The 24,780-nt window shown below is 39.9% G+C and overlaps 2 protein-coding genes across 5 annotated transcripts in view; both read left to right on the top strand.

Moving 5' to 3' along the window:
- Positions 1-1,834: 1,834 nt before the first annotated feature.
- Positions 1,835-6,103, top strand: cln8 (CLN8 transmembrane ER and ERGIC protein). Of its 2 annotated transcripts, XM_044165701.1 has the most exons (4): positions 1,835-1,989; positions 2,442-2,876; positions 2,976-3,085; positions 3,583-6,103. In XM_044165701.1, exons 2-4 carry the CDS (start codon positions 2,546-2,548, stop codon positions 3,907-3,909), a joined length of 768 nt encoding a protein of 255 aa, XP_044021636.1. In that variant the 5' UTR covers positions 1,835-1,989; positions 2,442-2,545; the 3' UTR covers positions 3,910-6,103. The 2 variants fall into 2 exon arrangements, with proteins under 2 accessions (XP_044021636.1, XP_044021635.1); XM_044165700.1 differs by having other exon boundaries at positions 2,442-3,085.
- A 721-nt stretch (positions 6,104-6,824) lies between these two features.
- Positions 6,825-24,780, top strand: part of arhgef10 (Rho guanine nucleotide exchange factor (GEF) 10) — a 55,408-nt gene continuing 37,452 nt past the window's right edge. Inside the window, exons 1-9 of one of the 3 annotated variants that reach the window (XM_044165703.1) lie at positions 6,825-7,025; positions 14,355-14,464; positions 18,531-18,932; positions 20,515-20,838; positions 21,906-21,942; positions 22,248-22,336; positions 22,667-22,723; positions 23,253-23,440; positions 24,570-24,686. In XM_044165703.1, the coding sequence (XP_044021638.1) occupies positions 14,428-14,464; positions 18,531-18,932; positions 20,515-20,838; positions 21,906-21,942; positions 22,248-22,336; positions 22,667-22,723; positions 23,253-23,440; positions 24,570-24,686 (1,251 nt within the window). In that variant the 5' untranslated portion in view covers positions 6,825-7,025; positions 14,355-14,427. The remainder of the gene's footprint in view (positions 7,026-14,354; positions 14,465-18,530; positions 18,933-20,514; positions 20,839-21,905; positions 21,943-22,247; positions 22,337-22,666; positions 22,724-23,252; positions 23,441-24,569; positions 24,687-24,780) is intronic. The other 2 variants (XM_044165705.1, XM_044165704.1) reach the window with 2 other exon arrangements.

Here is a 24,780-nt window from a genome sequence, read left to right on the forward strand (position 1 = left end):
CCCATGACAAAACAACAGCAGGTTTCATGCACTGCGGCCATGCTGATTTCATTGGCAGCATTGCCATATTTGGTGTAGCAGACAAACCATGTCTGATGTTAATTTCAATGCAGATTTCCTTTTAGCAAATCTATATCTGTGTCCCATTATCATTAAATGCCTGTTTTAGGAATGATATCCATGTGTAGATACTTAATACTTCTGCAGGTTGTAGGGGCAAGAATATGATGATTGCTACAATATGTCAAAACTGTACTTTCAAACTTCAAGTCATCAAAACTTCCAAATCATAAGTCTTAAAGGCCCCAGGTGTTTTCAATTATTCCGGCTGATTAGGCCTCTTCTCAGGTTTAAGATAGGCAGAGCTATGCTGGGAATTGCATGAGGTCACCAAACACCATGTGCTAATAAGAGTGATAAAGGTGTAATTTGTAGGAAAAGGAGAGGCTTACGGAAAATTTGCTAGCTCCCAAAAGTTTTTATTAATGCAACGTTTCGATTTACAAGTGTCTTTGTCAGGCAAACAAAAAGGTGTAATTTGTCCCACTGTACAAAGCTAACAGTAAAGTCAGGAAGATGTCAACTCTTTAAAAGTAGGCAAAAAAATTCTTACAACTTTTCTATTAATTAAACACCTGGTTGGTTTTATATGTTCTTGTAGTTAATATGTTCATTTTTTGGAGATGTCATTTCCCTTAAAAACTTCAGAGAACTCAACTTAAACCCCTCAGCCCTCTCTCATACAATCTATAAGGCAAGATTGCCCCCTATTGGACAAATAAAGAAATTCATTGGTTGTTCAATTAACAGATGTTACAGTTTCTTTCTCAATGTACTTTTCTTCCTTTATTACCAAAACATTTATTTGACTGAGTAGTCTACCGGTAGGCTACTCTCACCAGTGTAGCAGCTCCTGCAGGCCAGATGATTTTATCAGATGGTGCGTGAAGTGGTTGTATTATAGTAGCTATATACAATCATATTTTTGCAATATGTAGATAAATACAACATTTATTATATGCAAAACTTATAACCATATATCTTCCTTATACCATACACATTTCCCCACAAAGCAAAACAACTATATTAACATTAAAATGTTGGAAGTAGGTCTAACAAGGCCAGAATTTGCATTTGTATTGAATCTGTGTTCTTTTATTTTGTGTATAGTGTATATGTTATGTAACTATGTTATGTACAGATGGGTGACAAATTAAAGGAAAAAACAACCAGCTTCAGTGCTCCTTGCCAAGTCTGTGGAACTCTATTGGAGGGATGAACACCATTCATCCACAAGATATTCCTTCATTTGGATATACAGCCTTTATTTAATCAGGTAATATCAGATCAAGATCTCTTTTGCAAGAGAGACCTGAGTACAGCAGATAGAAAGAAAAACAAGCATAGCCAGACATAACAAAAGGACATACAGCATCAGAGACAGCCACATACATCACTAATTAGATTTGAAGATGAAAGTTTATATTGTAGCATTTGGTGTTATGGAGATGGTGGTGGTGGGCATTGTTTTACACGTTGGTCCAAAATCTTCCATAAGTGTGAAACTGGGTTGAGATCTGGTGACTGTAAAGGCTGTAGCATTTTATTCACATAATTTTCATACCCACCAAACCATTCAGTGAGCCCTGGTACACGGAAGTGTCTGCATTTGATATGTTTCTCCACTCTTTTATTCGGGTTATTCCTTCAATTCGTCCCCCGTCGGTATGTTTTTATGACAGAATAAAGCCAAACTTCACTTTACGCATATAACCAACGACCTAGGAAATAACCAATAGGATGGGGTGCTACCACAATTCAGAGCGGCGTTGACCAATGGGATGTCCGGAAGTTTAAAGTGGGCGTCGCTTCCTGTTAGGAGATCATATGACCAAATTGAAGTCTTGTGATGTGAGTTTTCCTGTTGTAATCTCATTCTCTTTCTCAACAAACAGCACGGGAACACCGTGTTCAGTTCACTTCTGTACGGTAAGTATGACAAGGATGTTCGCTAGTTTGTGGGGACTAATTATCACTGCTTTAGACTTCTTAGTATTTTGTTAGCTTGGTCGTCGTGCTTGTGTTTTATGCTAACTTTACAACACGGGTAATGAAACTCGGCTCTGATTCATTATGTTTTTTTAAAGGACTTGAACATAAAAGTTTGGCTTAAATGGATAAAACGATACTTTTTATTTGGTGTCGAACTCGTTATCTTGTTTTTACCGAGTTACTACAGGAAAAGTTCGCTCGTAATTGGACTGAAGATCCATTAAAGCTAACGTTACACAAGTTGAAAAAAAAGTAGTTTTTATAGAGTTCAACGTGTATTTTAATGGAGCCTGGGTTCGCCTGTCGTTTGTTTATAGCGATAGTAATGTATGTAATTTCTATTTAGTGGATGTCTGTCTTATCTTAAGCAGCTTTCAATTGTTTTGTAGGTGACCCACACACCATGCATCTACCAGCCCTTGCTTACAGTCCCACCTGCAGCTGAGCCCCCCCTCCTCCTCAGCCTGAGCTCCAGTGTCCTCCCTCAAACATCATGGACCCTGACCAGCAGACCAGCCCTCTTCCCCAGCCCAGTGCAGAGTACTTCTCGTGGGACTACCGCCTCCAGCTTATTGGCCTGGGCTTTGCCTTCTATGCGGCCGTGTTCCTCCTCACCCACCTCCTGTCTGTGTCTCTGTCCCAAACCTACAACTCCCTGCTAGCTAAGGAGAAGGTTTTCTGGAACCTTGCAGCGACTCGAGCAGTATTTGGGATCCAGAGTACTGTAGCTGGTCTCCGGGCACTGACTGAGGACTCTGTGTTAGCCAGAGAAAGAGTGAGGGGACAAGAAGACTGGTCATGGTTCACTGTCCTCACAGCCACAGGTTTCTTTGTGTTTGAGAATGTTGCACTTCACGCCTCCAGTGTGTTATTTCGGTCATTTGACCTCCCGCTGGCGATGCACCATTTTTTCGCCCTGTCAGGATATGCAGGGGCGGTGGTGTGGGATTCTCTGGGCCACTTCCTGCCAATGGTTACGCTGCTGCTGGAGATGAGCACGCCATTCACCTGTATATCGTGGATGTTACTGAAGGTAGGGGCCTTATAGTGTCTTTGTGTTGAGTTAAACTACCTGTCATCACTCTATATCACATATCTTACAAATGGTTTTCCCTCATCATTTGAGCAGCAGTTATTGCAGATACCAAATTATTGTTTGGTATGTGCAGTTATTTCATCAGAGTTCCAACGGCTCTGGTTGTGTCTGATGCTGCTGGTTGATCATCTTTTTCTTACAGATTTTCGTAAGCTACCACAGAAATTATTGGAAGTGTCACAGGTTTTAGTTCCTCTTCGGTCTTGTACACCATATGATTGTCCACAGAAAAAGTTTACCATTCTTAGAAAGAGGAAGTTCTATGACCAAAATAGAGTCAGTACCTAAACTTTCTGTCCTACTCACAGACTTGACTTGAGTACACATAAGTTACAATAATGTGAATTTAAAGTTATTTTAAAATAAAAAGTAAGAAATGTGTGCCCCAATCCCTAGCATCATTTTGTCTCACCGTCTTTCTTCCTCCCTGACAGGCTGGCTGCGCATGCACCCTGTTTTGGAGAGCCAACCAGTGGGTGATGATCCACATGTTCCACTGTCGCATGGTGCTCACCTACTACATGTGGTGGGTAGCCTTGACTCACTGGGGAGAGCTCAGCGCCCATGTGGCCCTGCCCCAACTCCTGCTCTTCTTCACTGGCCTCGCTCTGCTCACATTTATCATCAACCCCATCTGGACGCACAAGAAGACCATGCAGCTGCTTAATCCTGTGGACTGGAACTTTGGCAACAAGCCGACATCCCTAAACGGCACCACAGAGGGTCGGTCTGAGGTTTCTGTCAAACCCCACGCCAGCTGAGGGGTACAAGGAGGTCTTATCCTATCTGATCGATGCCATATTTGTTTCTTTTTTTTTTCTTCTTTTTTTAATGGATATGTCAGGTGACTTTTAGCATGATGGTAGTAAGATGGGTAATTTATTGTTTTATAAGGCTTTTTTTTATAAGTCCCATGAGCTATAAGAGAACTTTGCTATTCAAAAAAGCCCTAAAAGGTTAGCCGCGGCTGTCTGGTACTATCTTGATAAAGTTTGCTGCATTGTCTTCCCTCCGGCTTTACTGTCCGGCAGTTTTCATGTTGGTTGGTTTTTGGGAAAGCATATTAATTTTCCATCTGGTTAGCTTAGCTTTTAATAGGTGGTTGTGTATGGCAGTGGAATGGGGCCCTGCTTGTCTCCATCACCTTCAGTACACTGTTGTGAAATATCCACTTTACCAATCATATGATTGGTTATTTATTCACAATAGGAAAAATATGAGACAGCACTTCTTACAAGAGCCATTCAGAAGCACAAACTTACAAATATTAAAATCTTGTTTATCAGATTTGACTTTTTTCATGAAGTTAAACACAACAAAATATAAAAGAAATGTAGGAGTCTTATACTTTTTGAAGCCACTGTACATCTACAGTATTTAAATACTTACATCCTGTAATGCTTGAGAAGGTATTGCACTATATATATCTTTATCTTCTCACAGCTGCCTTTGGTCTGTTGCTATTGATAGTCCATTTGATCTATCAGGTAAAAGAAGCCTAGTAACATGTTGTGTGCCTGGGGAAATGATGTGAGGGAGACGAGAGAGGTTATGCTCTTTCAAAATGACCCAGTATTCAAGTCACGTCAAGAATTTGGCCTTGCTCATACATAGCTCCTTTGGTGCTTTTACAACAGACGTTATTCAGCACTGATTGGGCAGTGTAGGCAGGAAAATTGGTTTAAGTTTAAAGGAAGAGATTCTATAGGTTAGTCATTGGAGCTATTAGATACTAAGAGGACAATTAGTCCATTACATTGGTTACATCGGTGTTTTTGGACCGTGAATCTTATGGTGGGCGAAAGCTCAGGACTGGTCCACTCCACAAAGGCTCTTTTGTCCAAAATGGAGATGTACTGTGGCAAAACTGAAGCAGTGTTGATACACAATAACAAAACTACATTTTGATCATGATGATTTTTATTTTTTTTGTTTGGTATTTAGAGTCAAATAAAGCTTTCATAAAGTATATGCTTATTTCTATTTATGCCTCATCAACATTTCAATAAGATGTTTGTTTTGTGTTTTTCAGTCAATGGCCTCATTGTACTGGAAATATTGGCTTTGTGTGTTTGGTTTGTCCATTGTCATATATCTGGCATACATTTTTGTCACTCTGCTGCGAACTTTCCTTTTGTATCCTCTCAGATACAATTTCTCACATTTTTCAGTGTGTTGGCTATAACAGCATTGCTACTGTAGCTAATATGTAATTATGTTTATAAGTTCTAGAATTTTATACATTCAATTTTTTATATATTTTTTTAATCTATGTTTAAAATGTTGCATCTTGAGGATATAATGTAACACCTTGACTTGGGCCTGACGGCTGACTCAAAGTTACCCAGTAAAGTATAAATCAGGCCACTACAGTGATTATTGTACAGTTGAAAAGATTTTTTAAAAAATGGGCATTTTATTGCCTGGTGTTCCACAACAGAAGCAGATTTACTGAGTTATCTGTGTAACTTTGCTGAGTCAAATCTAGAACCCCCTCAAATCTGAAACATGGGTTTTATTCATCAACATTATCTAGATACTGTAACCTGCCTCATGAAACAGGCATCAGGATGGCTGAGATGAAGCTACACTTTGTCACGTCAAGTAGGCTGTTTTGTACTTGTGTACTTGTAATTTTGTAGACCGTACAATCTCAGTGACTGAATCGACGCAGGTAAGTTAAAAGGAAGTTTATTTATAACATTTGAAAGTATAAGATATAAACGACTTAGTTGTCCTCTAACTGTACATCTGATCTTACCATGGCATTACTACAAAAATGACTAATATCAGATTTCACTTTCTTTTCATGTGTTATGACAGCATAGAATTAACATGGGATGGGTGTAGGATTTCCTGTAAATTTTATGCTGTATGCCAGAAGATTTGACATTCTGTTTGTGTTAATTGTGTGCATTAATTTGAGTTACAAAATAAAATGTTTTCTCAAACACAGTAGTGTGTCCCTTGGTTTTGCTCATACTTAGAATGTATTAAGGCTGTGCAATGGAGCATCTGCCTGTAGGTGGCAGAATAGGAATAATCATCTCTTTAGTATGTTTCCCTAGTTTTTTCCATTTGACCAGACATCCATGAGTTTGACATTTTTCCAAATGTTCTGGTCCTAACACAGCCCTTTTAAGGGGTTTATTTTACAAAGCAGACAAATCCATGTGTTCATCCATTTGTTTTCAAATTATATCTTTAATAAAACCAACCTAATGGAATAAAAACTTAACTTGGAGATTTTTGTGTTTGTGTGCAGAGTTTGGAGGATACAGACAAACCTAAAGAAACGTTTCAAAGCCTTTCTGCGTGTTATCAGATTCATAGTAAAGTAATTTTACCTAACGAAAGTTATTTACCCTGTTTATTAGGACACTATTTCAACACAGTGTGATAAGAGGAAACAAACATTTCCCACAATCAGACAAGAGTTCGTTTTTTTTTACTAGCAAGACACTACACAGTTCGACAAAACTGTAATCCAACATCATTTCCAGACAGCTGTTTCGAGGGGAGCCACCTCACATGTCACGTGGGCAGTTTGGAACTCCTCTGTCAGACCCGAGCAGATCCTACCGGAGGAGACGTTGGAAGCTTGATTGACGTTCTGTACAGCCAATCACAGCTTGTCTACGTCGACTCGTCGGCCAATCAACTACTTAGAGGAGGTACAGGGCTTTCATGGATGGAGTCGGCTTGCATCGAAGAGAGTCAAGTTAAAAGAAGGGCACTGAGCGAAATTTGGATGTGTTATGATGTGTCTAAAGTTGTGTTGAAGTTGTGTTGAAGTCAGAAATGCATGACGTTTAACACTTGTATGGTGTTACAGCGAAGGGATACGGTAATTCTTCTGTGTAAAAGTCATAAAATGGTGAGTTAAGGACATTTTTCTAAGTTTCTGACAAAGTTTTAAATATCCTTAACATGTCTGTTTTGCTAACAGGTAGTAACGTTAGGCTAAATATTCGATAAAAAGTCATTCAAAATGTTTCTTTTGTGTATTAGAGTGACTAAAGTGTATTTTGGGGTTTTAAAACTGTATTGGGAGAGGGCTATAACGTGGCGCCTCAGCTAACTTTGCCAAGTTGCCAACACTTTCAATTACCTGCTGTAACAAAATCACAAAGACAATCAATCACTATTTTTTTTTCTACAGAGTTTTGTTAATTAATTTGTCCTAATCACGAAATTAACTGTTATAAGAACTTTAATTGTCTCAGCTAAACTTCTTTCTGCGTTTTTGTTTAACATCACTGAACAGGACACTAACATATTTCCTATGGCTTTGACTCTGTCATGTAACATTTTGATACATTTTGATCCCAGTGTTGAGCGCAACCTCATACTTTTCTGAACCCCGTGGCCCTCTTCAAGGATGCAATTGCAGGTGCAAGATAGCCTTTTGCCTTTAAAAGACTGATTGAAAAGCTGGTCAAGTTTGCCATTTTCTAATCTAATAACCATAACTTAATTCATACAAAACATAGACATAGAAAATATAAGAAACCCTGTGGACTTTAACACTTACCTAAAATCATAAATATGTGAGGATGTCTTCCTGAGCTGCAGCAGTCAGCCCAGCTACAAATTCAAGTAGTCATGCATAGCATTCCTCAGTGAAAGCACTGCCCAGCTTCAGTCATCTGGAAGATCCGTCTAAACAGGTAGTAAAACCATAATGTAATTAAACTGTTCCCCCTAGTAGTTTCCTTTCTGCACAGCAAAAGGCATGTGCTTTCGGGAATCTATTAAGCTTAGCTAAGCCTCAAACTGATTTAAATAAAATTAGTGCTTTGATCTTCATTTGTATTGTCTGGTGTCAGGCCTCCCCAGTTCACTTGGCCTCTACATGGATCACACACACATGCATGTACACAAAAATCTCCACTGGTAATTTGTTTAGCAAATAACCAGGGTGGCCTGTCTGCAAATACAGATGCTTAATACCTCCTACACCTAGAGAAGGTTGTCCAGGGAGCACAGATAATTTTTTCCATGCTCAAATTCGCTGCAGTTTCCTAATGTAAGCACTCATGTAAGCCATGTAGACACAGAGTCCTTTATGTGCGACACTTTCTCCTCATCAATCCACAGCTGCTGTCACAGCGGATGTTTTCAGACACCTCTGGGACAAAACTGTTGGTGTTTTGAGGAATTTGGCAATCAGTGCTAATGCTATTTATTTTTGTCTGTTAAGCAGATGCTTAGGGAGACAGTATTTTAGCATCTTATCAACCCTTTTGTCATCGGCATGAAAATATGGAGTATAGCCAAACTGCAATATCCTCTCCTGTCAGTGTTATAGTCTGTGAACACAGATGCAGTTCAGTGGAGAAATACCAGGAATCGCTAATTGCTAAAGTAATTGTGACAGGGCAGTAACTTTCCTTTGCCAATAGCGGCTCATGGAAATGCCTTCTGTTTAGCATGATTAAGCTTGGGGTGTCTGAGTACACAGTGGTTGAGCAGAGGAGCATACCATTCATTTTTAGAAAGGCAGTTATAGATTCACTGTCCACCCACCACCCCACCAAGGAGATAAAACATGGATTAGCAACATAGTTCAGCAGCAGCTGGGAAAGAAAGGCCATTGCTTTTCTGCAGGTGGATGTGTGAAATTGCTCACACACCACGCACTTTTTTAGCAGTTGGGAACATGTGTCAGACAGATATAGTGCATAATGGATATTATTTTAGCATGCATCTTATCATACATTGTATACTGTTTGTAAAGATTATTTTTATGGCATTTTTTGCCCTTATTCGACAGTAGAGGGTTGGAGAGACAGGAAATGAGGGGGAAAGGGTAGAGAGGGTTATGACATGTCACAAAAGTCCTCAGCCAGAATTGAAGATATATTGAGAGAGAGAGTTATATGGTACATGGTAGGCATCATAGACCACCCAATCACCAAGATGCCCCGATTCCCCTGATTCAAACGCCTATGTTAGTACCATGCTCTATGAATTGAGCTACAGATGACGACTCTTCATAGTGATTCTTAGCGAGGATGAGTAAAGTCAGGGGTCAATGGCAATCTTGGCTTCAGAAAGCGTCTCCACCCTTTTAAGTCAGTGCAATGACTGGTACTCTAACGATCAAGAGTATTGCGGTTTTCCTGTGGTTATTTATTGTAATCACACTGAGTAGCTCTATTCATATTAAAATGCATTCAGAGCTTAAATCCTGCCAGCCAAGAAAAGCTCTTTGAAGCAGCCGCTTATCCACTGCTCACCACACACTAGATAGTGTTCTTTTGGTGACATGTTGGGCTCTCAAAGCTTTGGTGTGGCTCACTGGGTGGGTGGAGACCAGTTAGGAGTGACAGCCAAGACTGTGGTTGCCTCTGTTTTCAAATGGACACCACATTTCAAATATTTAACAGCCCAAGTCTTTCATTTTGTCCAGTGATTCCCAAGCCGGGAGTGCCTTGTCAGTGTTTTGTCTCTTTTACTGAAAACATAATCTGCCTGCAAGTTACAGCCAATGTAAAAAAATAAACATTATGGTTGTAATGTAAAAATGTCGGTAAAAATACTGCTCTTATTATAGTAGGGTTCTTAGTAGGGGTATAATGGGGTACTGTAATGTTTTGTGATGCATCATAATGGTTATACTACATACTGTAATATGATGGATGACACCATGCAGTAATGAGTTACTGTGTTAGCTTAGCAGAGCTTGTTGTTGAATCCAGACATCCCCTCACATGTCCAATAGATCACACCTCTGACATCAAATACAAATACCGCAGCCCCGCGGGCCTGATTATTGAAGTGTATTCTTTATATTCCACTCCCATTAGACTTATATTTATAACTGGTAGCTGATGGGAATACCAGACTCATCTTCTGGTCTTCTGGTTGTGTTGATTGTTCAGTGTATTGAGTTGTTGTGTGTTATACAGAGTGGGGGATTGGGTGGAGACTTAAACTGCTACAGAAACAAAATGAGATGTAAAATGAGGAAGATTGCTTGCTTAGCTGTGATTTATTATGATGTTTGTGTCTATGAATATGCTTCCAATTTATCCTTTGCTGTTCTAATCAACAGTTTGAACTTGCCAGGAGTCAGGATTCTCACTTTTGAATGTCAGCTATCTTGTGCCTGTTTTTAAGCTTCCCCGCCCCTTATGAGGTCAGGGTGGGTGGTGAAGTATTGTCAAGGCAAGGTTGGCCCAGATACTGTGAAGGTTGCAAGGTTGGTCCTGTATGAGCCACAGAGCTTTTGGTTTGAGATTTAGGGTACAGGCCGCGCCACCTGGCACAGTAGACAACCAATGGTTGTACGTCATATCGTCACCATGTTGTTCACAATTCAAGAAAACAAGAGCAGTGGGTTGTTAAGGCTGGTTACTTCAGTTGTTTAGAGTGTGTTGTACAGCACAAGCAATTTATAATTGATGTAACAGTGAAACTATTCTTCTCTTATATGGCACATAAACTACACAAACCATCAGTACAAGGTCTTTTTCTAAATTATTTTTCAGCTCTTCAGTGCTGATTGTGAAGAGGCTAGAAAGAGGTACCTTTTTTTCCTTTTTAGTATGCTGCAGAGCACTGTCCTGACCTTCCCTGAACTTCCCCACAAATACTTTATAGTACTTTGTTAAGCCCATCCGTCCACTCTTTGTAGGCCTGGGATGTGCTGTTTTCTGTCGAGGCCTGATTACTGTAATCCTGGCAGAAGGAGAAGATTGGGACACACTGCTCAATAAAACATTCAGCCAAAGAGCTGCAAAGCCAAAGACAGACAGACTACAAGTCTCTCTCTCTCTCTCTCTCTCATACCACCCTCTCCTCCAGGCTTTTGTTTATGACTTTCAGCCCGTGTGTGGAATGCCACTTGTCATTAAGTGCGCTCCAGAAAACTCTACAGGAGAATCAAAACCCCGTACAAAACTAGGGTGCTTGATGTGGAATAGCTCTCAGGAATACATACAATTAATATTTGACTGATCTCTGGTAGCCATAAGTGATGGGTAAGGGGCTGGGGGCAGATCAGGAATATTTGAAAAAGGTGAGTTTTTTTTTTTAAATCCAGTTTGGAAACTGTAGGGAAGTTACAATAAATCTATAATCCAGTTACCTGCTGTGTCTGTCTACAAATTCCATCACTACTTGATTTCATCTATTTAGATGATGTGTCATTTGTACATTATGAATTCATAGAAAGGTGATGTTAGTTAGAAAAAGAGCACATGTGCTCATTCAGCCCATCCTTTATTTAAGAAGTTTAATTAATACTAAAGTCTAATAAACTATAATAAACTAATACATTTTTTGCAGTGAGATGGGAAAAACATCCCTGGTGAAATGTAGTTAATTTAGGGTTAATCAACACTAGTCTCATTTCAAAATGGAGACACATGCAAGATCTTTGCAATTGACATTTAAAGTGCCATCCTGTAGACAGCTGTAGAATTTTCTTTATAAGTGAACATAGGTGGCAATTCGTTCTCCACGCTATGGATTATGTTGACAAAATGTATGGTACATACATATTGTTGACATGTTTTTGAACCTTGTAACTGTCTGTTCTTTAACATGGGCTATTAGGAATACACAGGTGAGCAAATTGTGTGCATTACACCAGCAGGCCAGATGACTGTTTTCCTGTCTGCATAGCACTGCTCAGCCTTCCCAGCGTGCAATGACATGCTCAGCTGAGTCTATCATCAACTATACGGCTGATTTTACCTCTCTGGTGTCTTCCGCTCTGTCCTCAATCATTGCTCTCACATTAGACTGTAATACAGTATCTTTTAATTAAACACTGAGCAGATTAATAGAGAGATTATAAATTAATTATGATGAATGTTTTGTAAGTAAGGCTTTATAAACTACACATACTCACCTGCCTGCTTTTGTTGCACAGTGTAAATGTCTGTCTGTTTACACTGCTGCAGTATAGACAGGTTGCTGACAGATTTAGGGATTGCATTTGTTGAGTTGGTCATCTCCATGGGGTGAGCCTTGTATGGTGCACACCACATTTGAAGTCAAACCACACCACAGTACATGCAGGATGTAATTTGTGGAAAGGTGCATTTAGTTTTCTTCAAGAAGCAGGTAAAACTTTTAGGAGAGGAGTAGGACTGGAGGAATCGGCAGACTGGTTTCAAATCAGGAGTGAGAAAGACTGCCTTTGCTTCTCAGCGTAATGTGCGACATTTACTTTTACCAGACAACGTGATTTCTCTCCTCTGTGCCTCTGCGTCAAGAAGCGCACACCTGAATATTTTACTTCTCCCCTCCCTTCCTTCCTTTTCCTGCTGTCCTAAACCTCGAACAATGCATTTGAAGGGAGAGATGAGTCACCCTTCGAAGCTCCTGTCAGGGATAGGCGGTTAATTGTCCCTCCAAAATGTGCCAGTCAACTTACATTCATGTGTGTCATGTAACTACCTGTTTTCATACTCATACATCACGTTTCTCAGGCTGTGCAGTATATAGCTTAAAGAGGGCCTCATTGTCAGGCATACTATATAAAAATGTAGCTGCTCTTGTACGTCTCTTTGGATTCTTCTCTATTGTTCTTCTCTTTGCTATTTCTCCTCAGGCTATGTATATTCTACCTGCCTGTTAGCGCTAGCATTATCTGTCAGCCGCACTGTATTCAGCAGACACTGGCCCTGTGTGTTCACATCCAGTGTTCTGGCTTTGTGCCCAGTGAATAGGGTGGCGAACAAAGAAGCAGAGGATTTCACATTATTTGTAGACAAAACAAGCTTTGAGACTCAGAATTAGTTATACTTTGGATCTTGTTTGCTGCAATACTGTGGTGTAGGCTTGTCTTAGTCAGAAATGACTAAGACTGTTGTGAACTTATGTTGTGGCTTGTATTGATCTGTAGAGATTGCATGGATATAATATGGGGCATACATACCGCAACAATGGCTGCTTTATGCTACAGCATGATGTCATGACTCTGTCTTCTGTTCTTGTGGATACTAGCAAGCTGACGAAGTCTGGAAATAGCACAACTTTGACAGAAACTGTCACCTCTGGATACGAATTATACATCCGCAAACAAAGGCTGTGCTGCTGAGGAATGCAATGTCTCTCATGCCCATGCAGGTCCAAAGGTCTCTGCTGCCTCAGTATGCTAATGACATTTCCTAGGCCAAAATTTGTGGTTGCTATTAATTCAAAATATCACATTGACCTCTGCTCTCTAAATGCTCATACATACTGTAGTTGATTTTATTTCAAGTCATATCAAGAGTCAAGTCTGTTAGTAGAATATTGCCACCTGGGGAAACCTATAGACATGATAACGTTCTTGGGTTTTGGTTTGCATTAAGATATTTTTTACAGCCTGTGGCAAAATGTAACCTTTCTGATAATCAAGTATGAGAATAGGTTTTTCCTGGGCTTGAACAAAATGCTTCTAAGTGCTGGAAGTAGTGGTTGTCTTTAGCTGTGTTTGGTTTGGTTGGATCTACATTTGACTGTATTTGATCTCATTTCTTGAACAAAGTGTGCAAATGTAACTACTTGTGGGAAACAGTTTATTTAAGACTTGTAGTAAATTTGCTCATTTTGATAAGGCCACAGCTGAGTAAACTAATGGAAGGATGCATTTTTACTATTGACTCGCTTTGAATCAGTTAGTACCTGAATTTCCACAATAAACAGTTAAAATCTGAACGTGAACCTACTTTGAATAACTTTGTTTTAGCTACAGAAACCCCACCACCCGTCTTTTCATAATGGTTACTCCACAGGGTATGGCCTATCTATTATAATGGTGGCCAAGCTCGTTTATACCCATGAAATTACACACGCCCGCAATTAGCATATGAGAATGTTGTGTACACTTCAACACGTGGTAGTGTCAGCAGTCCCCAGGAGCACTATAAGAGCTTCTTTTGTTTTCATTCACTTATTAATTTGTCTGAATTAGCTTTAGTTTAAATTCTGATGTTGACTTAAAACGTACCAGACCGTGACCACAACACAGCCATGCTCCTCTGCTGACAAAGTGTTGCTGTGATTAAGTAACATAAGTAACAACACTTAAGTAACACACAAGTGTGGTTGAGCTTTGAGGGACTGACTGGCTTACATATGCCAAGCCAGAAGTGCCTAATTTATGATGTATGGAAACATTCTTCAGTACGAAATTAATGTGGAAATACTTTGTATATCATCCCGCCTATTTTACCATTTTATGACGTTTGTCTTTTTCCTTTAGGAATGTGTGTCGCCGTAGTTGATCCCCTTATTGCTGCTGTCTGAAGAGCTTCTGCAGGAGAAGAGCAGCAAGCATGGACGTTGAAGACTTTCCTCCCCCGCCTCCTGAAAGTAAAGTCAACAAAGTTTTGTTGCTTACGCATGCTATACTAACTTCACTTAACAAATTGAGATATTGAGATATAGTATTTGAATGTGGGCCGGTTAGCTCAGTTGGTTAGAGCGTGGTCCTAATAACGCCAAGGTTGCGGGTTCGATCCCCGTACGGACCACATGGTTTTGATTTGATATATGGGCAACAGATTGACTTAAAGGTTTCTCTAGTACATAGTGTATTCATGGATTGCAGTTGTCATGTAGTAACAGCTCCCTCACCACTGCTAAATGGCAATACAAAGCAATAGAATGGGTAGATATAGATGTAGGAAAATAAACAAATATCCAAGTTTTGTTCTTTAATTGACTAGTCTGTAAACAGACTAATTTGGTTATCACTTGATTGTTCTGTAATTCCAGCCTCTAAATTGTGCAGATTTTCTGCTTCTCTTTGTCTTATGTGATTATACGGTGAATATCTTTGGGATTTGAAAGAAGAAATTTGAAGATGAGATGTTGCACTTCGTAGGAAATCGTGACAGACATTTTTCACTGTTTTCTGAAATGTTATAGAACATACAATTAATCAATTAAATGAGTAAATAATCGGCAGATTAATCAACATTGAAAATAATCATCAATTGCAGCCCTGCGCTGAAACTTTACACAGTTCACAGCTGAGTCTCAAAACATCAACAAAGAGCTAATAGGAGAATTTAAGATGCTATTGGGCTAAACTCCAGACAGCTTTGTGTTGACAGTGTTATTCCTGTCACATATGTCTTTGGTAGTCTGTTTTTAGAGACAGATTACAGTGTTAGACCAATAGTATCACCTGCTAGCTTCTGTTGGTCGTCTCGTGGTCGGATCACTTCCTGGAGGGCTGGTAAAGCTGGATAGTGTAAGTAAACAACACAGATTACTCTCCTCCACTTCTCCACCGATGTGGAGTGTGTGGGCAGAGGAATGAGGGAGTAAGGAGGATAAAATGTGCTGTTCTGCTGTGAATACCAGACAATGTGCCTCAGTATTAGGCTGAATACTGGTGCAGCAGCACATACACACATACATACACACAAACTCACACGCACAGCCTCTGGGGATAGACTCAGGCCAGAGAAATGCTTCATCTCCAGCTGGCCAGCCACTTGCTTTGTTGCTAGGGCGATGCTGAAGCGGATTGTAACCCGGTGACTCATTTGAGCAGACCATTATTTAGCAGAGTGGAGATAGGCCCAGTGAACAAAATCCATATTGTGATTATGAATTGACAATGGACACCTCAGCAAGGGTATGTGTGTAAGCCTGCATGTGTGCGTGTGCAAACATACTTGCATGTACACGATCTTGTACTTTGCATTCTCACAAGGGTAGAAAGATGAGAGAAATCCTCCAAAGTGAAGATACTTTTTATATACAGTTTTGGGTTGGGGTATGAATGCAGTTTAGAAGGTCTAGAAGAGCCTTACATGACCCATGATGTGTGTGTATGTGTACTTGCACTGTATTGTTAAGGTCAACATCCAGCACAGTCTCTATAATTAAGCTGAAGGCATGCATACCCATACAACTATCAATGGTCTCATCCATTGCAGATGTACTATTGAATTGCCAGTTGTGACTCGTTATCTGGCCAAATCCAATCAAATCAGGTCCTGTTCTATTCTGTCACAGTCAAGTGTTTCACATTGACACCACAGAGAGAGGATCTGAGTGCATATTGGGGCAATTATTGGCCTATGAATATACATGTCACAGTCCTGGAGTACTCCTGACTATTGGCCAGCTAGCTGTGCCTTATCTCTGTGTCCCACACCATTCATTATTGCACAGATGGAAAAAGACAGATAGCATCTCTGTTTCCAGGTTTGCTCTTTGCACCTCTCTTCTCGTGCAACTGTAGTCATAGGTGCAGATGGACATGGGGTCACAATGTTGACCTGGAACATTAGTCACAGATCGTTCCCTCACCTGAGGGAACGGTCTGTGACTAATGTTCGCCTGAGGGAATCGTACTGGTGATTTAGAGCTGTGTACATTGCTGTGAGGGACTTCAAAGTTATTGGCTTTGCTACAGGGAGTTTCTTTGAGTTAAGATTTTCCTGGTCACTATCAGTTTACCTGTCAAGCCTGGAGGCATAACACAGCATGTTGCAACAGTGAACATGCTTCTTTTGATGGCAATTGTGTGTAAAGAATATCCTTATGAGCTAAACTTTAAACGTAAATACTTAAGTTGACTGAGTCCAGCATGAAGGACGTTCGAATTGTTGGAAAATCATAACTGATACTGTATGTGTCACAAGGAAAAGGTGTAGCCTTGTATTACAGGAAAGTTTTATGGAGGATTTACAGACTTTTATCTGCGACTAAGAGTTGGCTGTGGGGAGGGAAAGGTCAAAATGCCAAAACCTGGGATCAAACTAGGGACATTTAGATCTTCAGTAACACTCTCCCAACTGAGCTATTTTGGCAACTGACTCTGTTCAGGACATCTCATCACCTCGTGCTGGAAATGAACTTGTGCAAACTTGGAATTTTCTTTTGGCCGCACAGTTGGGATATGAGAGTAAGAAGTTAATACAATCAAGCTGTAATTACTGATGAAAGTGCTCACAAAGAATCTGTGGTATACCTGTGAGCAAAACTAGAAAATCACTCTAAGAAATTAAGGAGACCTCCTAAATATTGGCTCTCTATAGGAAAATCAGCAGCAATTTGGAAGAGCGGAAGGGTTGATTGGTGGGCCTTCCATTCAGGCTCTGTGGTTTTCAGTTTATCCTTCTGTGAACCCTGTTTAAATGATTACCACAATATGTTCCACAGCATTGAATTCAAAGTTGAAATCAAGTTGAATTTTTTGAATGTTTTCTCTACTTCAGTTGTTTTTTTTCTTTCACCACAGCACTGAATGAAACCTAAAATGCTACCTTTACACATTCAGCTCTTAGAGCGAAAACATGAAGCCAGCTGATGAAAGTTGAGCCTCTGCATTCCTAATCCTTTTACTCTCTCTTGCTCTTAATTGAGCTTCACTGACTCAGGTGTGCCCACACTCTATTCATCAGATCAGAAATAATGCAAAACTTAGGCTGTACTACTCACTGGAGGGAGTAACGGCTCTCTTTCCTGCTGGCCTAACTGCAGTGTGGAAACTGGAAAGACATTTGTTGTTCCCTTCCTGTCTGCTGCCAAGTGAGTGCTCTGATGTGAACGTGACGCCTTTGAACACAAACTATATCTTGTAGCTCTGCCCTAGTTTCTTTTTGCTATAAAGTAGAGCAGCTGATGTGCTGTTTTGGTGCAAATCCTTGATGTAAAAATGTCTGTAATACAACATACTGCTGTAGTAGACCCCACCCTTAATTATAAGTCTGTATGTGGTTCAGTCTTTAAACTTTAACAGCCCATGGTCTAAAACTACCACCCACAGTGTGTATCTGTTAATGTTCTAACCTAAAGGCCTACCTAAATTTAACTTATGTTTAGCCAAATCCCCAAAAGCATACAGTGTCGTATGATGACCGTGCCTGTCATCCCAAAGTTATGTATTTTACTAGTATAAGCTAATTTGTATGTTCTTTTTTGATACAAAGTGTAAACCTACTTGACTGATACAGTAGACAAACATGTCACAACGTTTCAGAAGTTTAGAAATTATATAGTAGTGCTTTGTGTGTAGTTTGCGTGATAGTTCTTATTCACAAGACTTTATATAATGTAACTGAAGGATTCAAAATTTAATAGCCTCATAGCCACTGCCCATTGCTGAGAGTGACCCTTAAGGACAAAGTTTTGGCCCAATGACATCTTAAATGGCATTTAGTACAAAGCAAGTGCTACATTTAGGTACTGCTGTAATTACACTCTTTCATATACTTTCCAATGTCCTAATATAACCAGATATATTAAAGGGATAGCTACCTCAGTAGAAATGATATAACAAAATCTTCACAAGTTGATAAATCTTTATCTTCTCATTGTATATATCATCATACTGCCCAACTCTTTTATCTGATGTTCTCTGGATCAGTAATATAATCCTGCACTCTATCTCTCTGAACCCTATCTTTGTTTCCAGTGTTGGCAGAGAACGTCCCCTTTGCAGATGAAGATGAGGGGGAAGCCTTCGACTTTGATGACAGTGGTGATGACATCCCTGAGGCTGACCGCCCACCCCCTGCAACTCCAGCTCCTCACGCCCCCAGTAGCAAGGATCAGGGCCAGGACAAGATGTTGGCTAGTCACCCTGAGGGCCCTCTCCCCAGTCCGGACCCCCCAGCACCTTCCACCACATCCGACATAGCGCCATCATCAGCAGACACAACAGTTGCCACAAGCAGATCCTCCACAGCAGGTAGAGCAACAGCAGAAGGAGAGGTGACATCTGCTGCTGAGGGGACTGATGACAAAGAGACAGATTTACCACTGCCTCCACCCCCTCCTCTTGATGATAACTCAGAGACAGATCCTGGAAGAGAAGGTTTGCAACCCAAAAGTGTTGACATTTTATGTTGGCTCTAGGGGGCTGAGAGTGTTTCAGCCCATTTTAGCCTTCCCTTGGGGCAGAAGCTCCCCTGCACTACAACTGTATTTGGAAATTAGTTTACCGCAAATAATACTTTGAATATGTCTGACAGCAATCAAAATTTCAACACATTCTCTTGTCATGTTTGTGTACGTTATCTGGCTTTAATCCAGCCCCTTCAGCTCAGGCTAAAGCGAAGCATTAAAGTGGGGCAGTCTGTCTCTCTCATGACACCTTGTATCTCTGGCTGCCTGGTGCTGGAGGTTGTCTGGCTTTTATCACTGAAAGCTGTGACAGCAGCAGCAGGCAGGGCCAGGCTCTACTTATTCTCACTTACTCACTCTCTCATTCTGTAGTACTGTAGTGAAGGGATGTCAACATTGCACTCATTTTTCAACTTTTTCACTTATAAAGCATGCATGATTTGAACACACGCGCATGCCTTGTATTTCTGTCATCATGAGAACCCTCCATTGGCTACACTCATAACATATTCCCTGATTCTCACCTTTAGCACTACTCACTACTGCAAAATGTCACCTCTTACCCTAACCTAACTCTGTATCCTTAACCAAGTTGCTTGAAAATGCTTATTCAGAATGACTTCAGTTTGGAATAGTGTCGTCACTAAAAGTCTAACACTGAAATCGGTCATAACAAAGATAGAAAGGGACATTTTTTTTACAACTCAAAAAAGGGCTTTTTGAGGTGGACCACCTGTGCAGATCAGTTTGTCTTACATGATAGACCTAGGTGTGGTAGAGCATTCATACATGATCCATACAAGCGATGGCCGCAGTGCGAATGCCTTTATCTTGGACAACGGTCTAAAAAGTTTAATGTTTAATTGATCAGTAAAGTTTTATACATATTAGAATTATTAATATTCTCTGGAGAATCAGAACAAATAAAGTTTAACCTATGAAAATTGACAGGGCTATCAGGCATATCAAAGAACTGCTTGCAGTTTTGTTGGCAGACAGTTTGCAACTGCAAATGACATTCATTGTTCTATGTAAGTACATGAAAATGACAGTAATGCATATGTGCTCAGTATAATCAAATAATTGAATTGATAAAATAATAATAAAATGACAAATACATTACAAGTCATTGTTTCTTGTAAAATGTTGCTTTGGTAGAACTACAGAGCTGTTTACCTCAGTTGGTCAGAGAAGTAATGATGATGCTAAAGTTCGAGGTTCAAACCCTGTCCATAATGATTTAGTCGGTGTGATCTGAGTAATTGATCTAAACTATAACTTGAATGGATGGAATAAAAAAAAAAAATTGAAAGTGGTTCTTGTCCCTTTAGGGAAATGATTACATAGGGGTGTCTATCACAAAATGACTCTTTTTACACACAATCTCTGTTGTCAAGTAAGCATATTAATAATCAAATTAATTATTGTGTTATCACAAGCAAGCTGATTATATATTTTGTAATGTGTTTCAATTCATCATTGTACCTGACATGGCATTTTTCCATTGTTGTAATGCATCTTGTGATGTATTGTATCTTCTTTCCCTCACCAAGGCCAGGATGCATCTGTCGATGACCCCCACCCTCCCAGGACTTCCTCCCAGGGCAAAGTCAACCCCTACTCTGTGATTGACATCACTCCTCTCCAACTGGAGCAGCTTGAGCAGCAGCATGGACCCTCCTCTTCCGCTTCTTCACCAGTGGAGCTCAAAGAACGAGAGGGAGAATCCCAGGATATCCACACCAGCCTTGTTGGCATCACTTCAGGATACTCAGTGCCAGTGCCCTGTGGCTATGCAACCCCCTCTGGTGTACCGCTTATCACACCAACTTACACCACTCCCGTCATCATTCGACACCTCTCCATGGATGAGGATGGTAAAGTAGAGCCTGCAGCAGTGGGAAATTCTGAAAATACGTTTCTAAATAATGATTCATGAAATAATAATGATAATAATGAGGTAGATCAGATGTTTTCAAATATCCACAACAACAGAAAATTCTCGAGATATCAAGGCTGTTTATTCTTTACTTTGAGTAAAATTCTCCCTCTCCTTTTTCACTGCACTCAGACCTCGAGGTAGGCTATGACACGTAAATGCTGTCTCAGCTACTTCTATCCTCTGTCGTTTCGTCTTTTCTTGTTTTTCCTAAAGCCTTGCCACAAGGAAGTAGGGACTAAATTTAGCCCTCCCCAAAGATTTGTGTTGGCTGTGATGATTTTCCGGTTTCCCTAAAATCTAGCAGTAGCTGAGTCCAAGCCTGTGGCCTGGCATGCTGAGGAGTCTGACTACACTGTAATTATCTTACCAAGGTTACACCAGATTGAAATACTCAGATGTTTTAGTAAAAGCGTTTGGAAAGTCATGGATGCGTGTGATGATGTAGAAAATTCCTGACACTTTTGCAGTGTTGTTTTCATCTGAGAGTTCTTTTGCCCATGATATACATAGCAAGGACATTTTGCTGCAGTTATCACTTTTGCCACAACGTGTTCCAAGGAAAGCAAAAGGTTTATCTTATCGTGGAATTTTGATTAAGTTAGATGTGTCAAGTGAAATTCATGGAAGCACATTTACTCAAAAATATCATCATGTCTAAATCATTGGTAATCTAGGAGATATGGAATCATCAGCGACACCTGGTGGCAAATGAAAAAAGTTACAACCACAGTTTCTAAATCTTGGAATTGCTTGACATGCAGTGTGCTGATTTATATTTTATTCTAAAAAAAATACTTTCAAAATATATAATAATTTGCTATTGTAGAGTTCCCTCCATGCTCTTAACAATACTCTACAATAGTATGCCATGCTCAAATTTACATTACAGCTTTTGTGCTTGGATCATGAGAACTGTGGGACCTAAATACAGGGCTTCAGGAAAGAAAATGTATAGTGTTGTGGAGTTTCTTTGTGTAACGTTTGCTCTCTTTCCTCCTTCAGTCACTATGGTTGGGACTGGCAACACCTCTGTTGACAGGTGTGTGGCATACTACACAGCTAGAGAATGTCTATACCAATTTTTTTTGTACATTTAGTGCTATATCTTAAGTGAAGTATGCAAAGTAGACTCCCCACTTACAGCTACAGTTATAGTTACTGGCCCTTGTCAATATATTATAGATGACTGCTACCTTCATGTCAGTGGTAATGCATAGACTAAAAACACTGCATTAATAGAGAAAAATATAGAATTATTTCTCGGTTTTCTGACATTATACTGACTATCAAAATACATATTTGTTTGTAGAGTTATAATTTTGTTTGTTTGGATGTTTTCTCAAGTGTTTTCAGTGAAGAGTATCCACCTATTAGAGAAGAGGATGCTTTGGCTAAATGGGCGTCAGATCCTGCCAACACTGCATGGATGGAAAGTAAGGAATGATATCCACAATAAATGTACATCTAGAGATGCATGTATAAGTTCCATGGAAATAATACTGCTATTGTTTCAGTTCTCTGTACTTGCCTCTGTACACACACTGCATGCCTTTGGGGTGCTGTTAGCTTTTTTTTTTTTTTCTTTTGACACAACTGAATTCCCAGACACTTCCTTCCCTGTTCTTTTGAGGAAGCAGGCCCTTGTGTGTGCTTTTCTTTTAGATCCCCCTTACATTACATCGTCTTTATTGTGTGAACAACCCCAGCTATGTGATGGAAGAAATCATGCATTAGTTATTGTGAACGTTTCTTCTATTCTTCAGATCCAGATGAGGTGATTTACGATGATGTGCCCAGAGAGAACTCTGACTCCAACACAGGCTTGTGAAGCTTATTTTTCATTCCTTCATTTCACAAATTCTGTATTTTAGTTCCTCTCTGTAGCCTTAAAGGGACAGTTTACCCCAAAAATGAAAAATACATATTTTTCCTCTTACCTGTAGTGCTATTTATTCATCTAGATTGTTTTGGTGTGAGTTGCCGAGTTTTGGAGAAATTGGCTGTAAAGATTTCTGCATTTTTCTTTCTACCGATAGTTCCTACATGAAACTGCTCACAGCAAGGTCTGTGGATTATCTTGAGTAACCGGGTCATGATTTCTGATTGCTGTTGCCGAGTGCCATATAGTATTATATTAAAAAAAGGCAGACATCTCCAAAACTCTGCAACTCACACCAAAACAATCTAGATGGATAAATAGCACTACAGGTAAGAGGAAAAATATGTATTTTTAATTTTTGGGGTGAACTGTCCCTTTAAGCCTGTCAGCACTGCTCACTTTCGCTTCACAGAAACAAACTAAAGTATTTCTGATAACATTTTCTATATCTGTCCTGTTTTTTCATACAGATCCAGATGAGATGATCTATGATGACGTGGAGCTTGGCGAGGAGGGTGGCTGCAACAGCTCCCTCGACAATGGCTGGAGCTCTAGCGAGTTTGAAAGCTATGACGAGGCCAGTGACGGGGAAGGTCGCCCTGAGAACGGCCTGCCCCATGCCTTCATGAGAGGAAAGCCACCCCAGAGGAAAACCCATGTGTGTATAACAATCACCCTCCCATTTCTCCGTCAGCATTACAGCAAACAAACAACTCTAGTGTCAATATACTGTACATCTGTAGGTGGGCGGGTGGCAGCAGTGGATTAAGCAGGGATCTATTTTATTTAATTATTTATTTTATTTTATTTGTGTAATTGTTGAATTTGATAAGAGGGCTTGTGTTGTCTCTTCAACCCTCCACATATCCACTTTGATATAGAGCTTGATACCAGAGGTCATATATTTATTTTATGAAGTTGTAGTTACAATTTCTAGGTTGAAACAAATCCTTTTATTGTGCTCATTCTAAACCTGTGGTCAAATTATTTATGGAGAGAGATTTCAATAATGTACAGTCCATTTGTGCATTTGATGTGGAATCAACAGTCCTTTTGCTTCTGCAGACCTGAAAGAGATCATTCTGGCTTTCAGTCAGCTTGCTGCACTCTGTAATGTTTTGGCTTGTGGTTTTGAGAATTTAACTTCACTTAGTTTTCAGTGTAGCATGGTGAGAAATTAATGATTGCTTCAGACAAACAAAAAACTTTAGAAATTCCATCAAATGCCAATTGCCTTAGAAATAAGTGGGTGAAAACTGCCCCCAGTAATTGGGAAGCTATTTTATTTCTATTGTATACTGTGTTTTGTACATTTTACATCTTGAGTTGATAAATATTTATTTACACATGAATGCAACTATTTTCGAAATTGTCAAAATGAAGGAAAAAATTCGAAAAAATTAAAACAAAACAGTCAATATTGTGGTTAGAGACAGTTGTCAGAAACTGGCACTGGTATAATATTATATTTCCATCGAATCAGATCTTAGTGATACAACTTAAGTATTAATTTTCCAGTATGTTGTGCAAGTGCATTGCCATATTTCACTGGCCCCAGAAAAGGAAAAAAATGCCCATGAACACCAGATCAGGGGAAGGCATGCCCTCTGGAAAAGTTAATGTCTTCCCCTGATGCACAGTTTAAATGGGTTAAGCAAAAGGGCATTTTTGAAAGAGTCAGCAGTCTAGCAACACACGTATCAAGATTAAAGTGAGTTATCTGTGGCTCTAAGTTGCAAGTTCATTCCAAAACCATAACCAGTAACGCCTGCTTTGCTTTTGTTTAGCTCTCTCAAGATCTGACACGCTTGAAAGAACACTATGAGAAAAAGATGAAAGATCTAATGGCAAATACAGTGGGAACGGTAGAGCTGCAGCAGCTAAAACAGAAACACGAGCAGAAGGTAAACTACCTGAGGCTCACCTCACCTGTCTGTGCTAGACAAAGTAGTCCCAACTCTTTACTCTCAGTCTAGCTAACCACTCTGGGCGTCTTTC

This window comes from Siniperca chuatsi, linkage group LG15 (assembly GCF_020085105.1).
Source record: "Siniperca chuatsi isolate FFG_IHB_CAS linkage group LG15, ASM2008510v1, whole genome shotgun sequence".
Lineage (NCBI taxonomy): Eukaryota > Metazoa > Chordata > Actinopteri > Centrarchiformes > Sinipercidae > Siniperca > Siniperca chuatsi.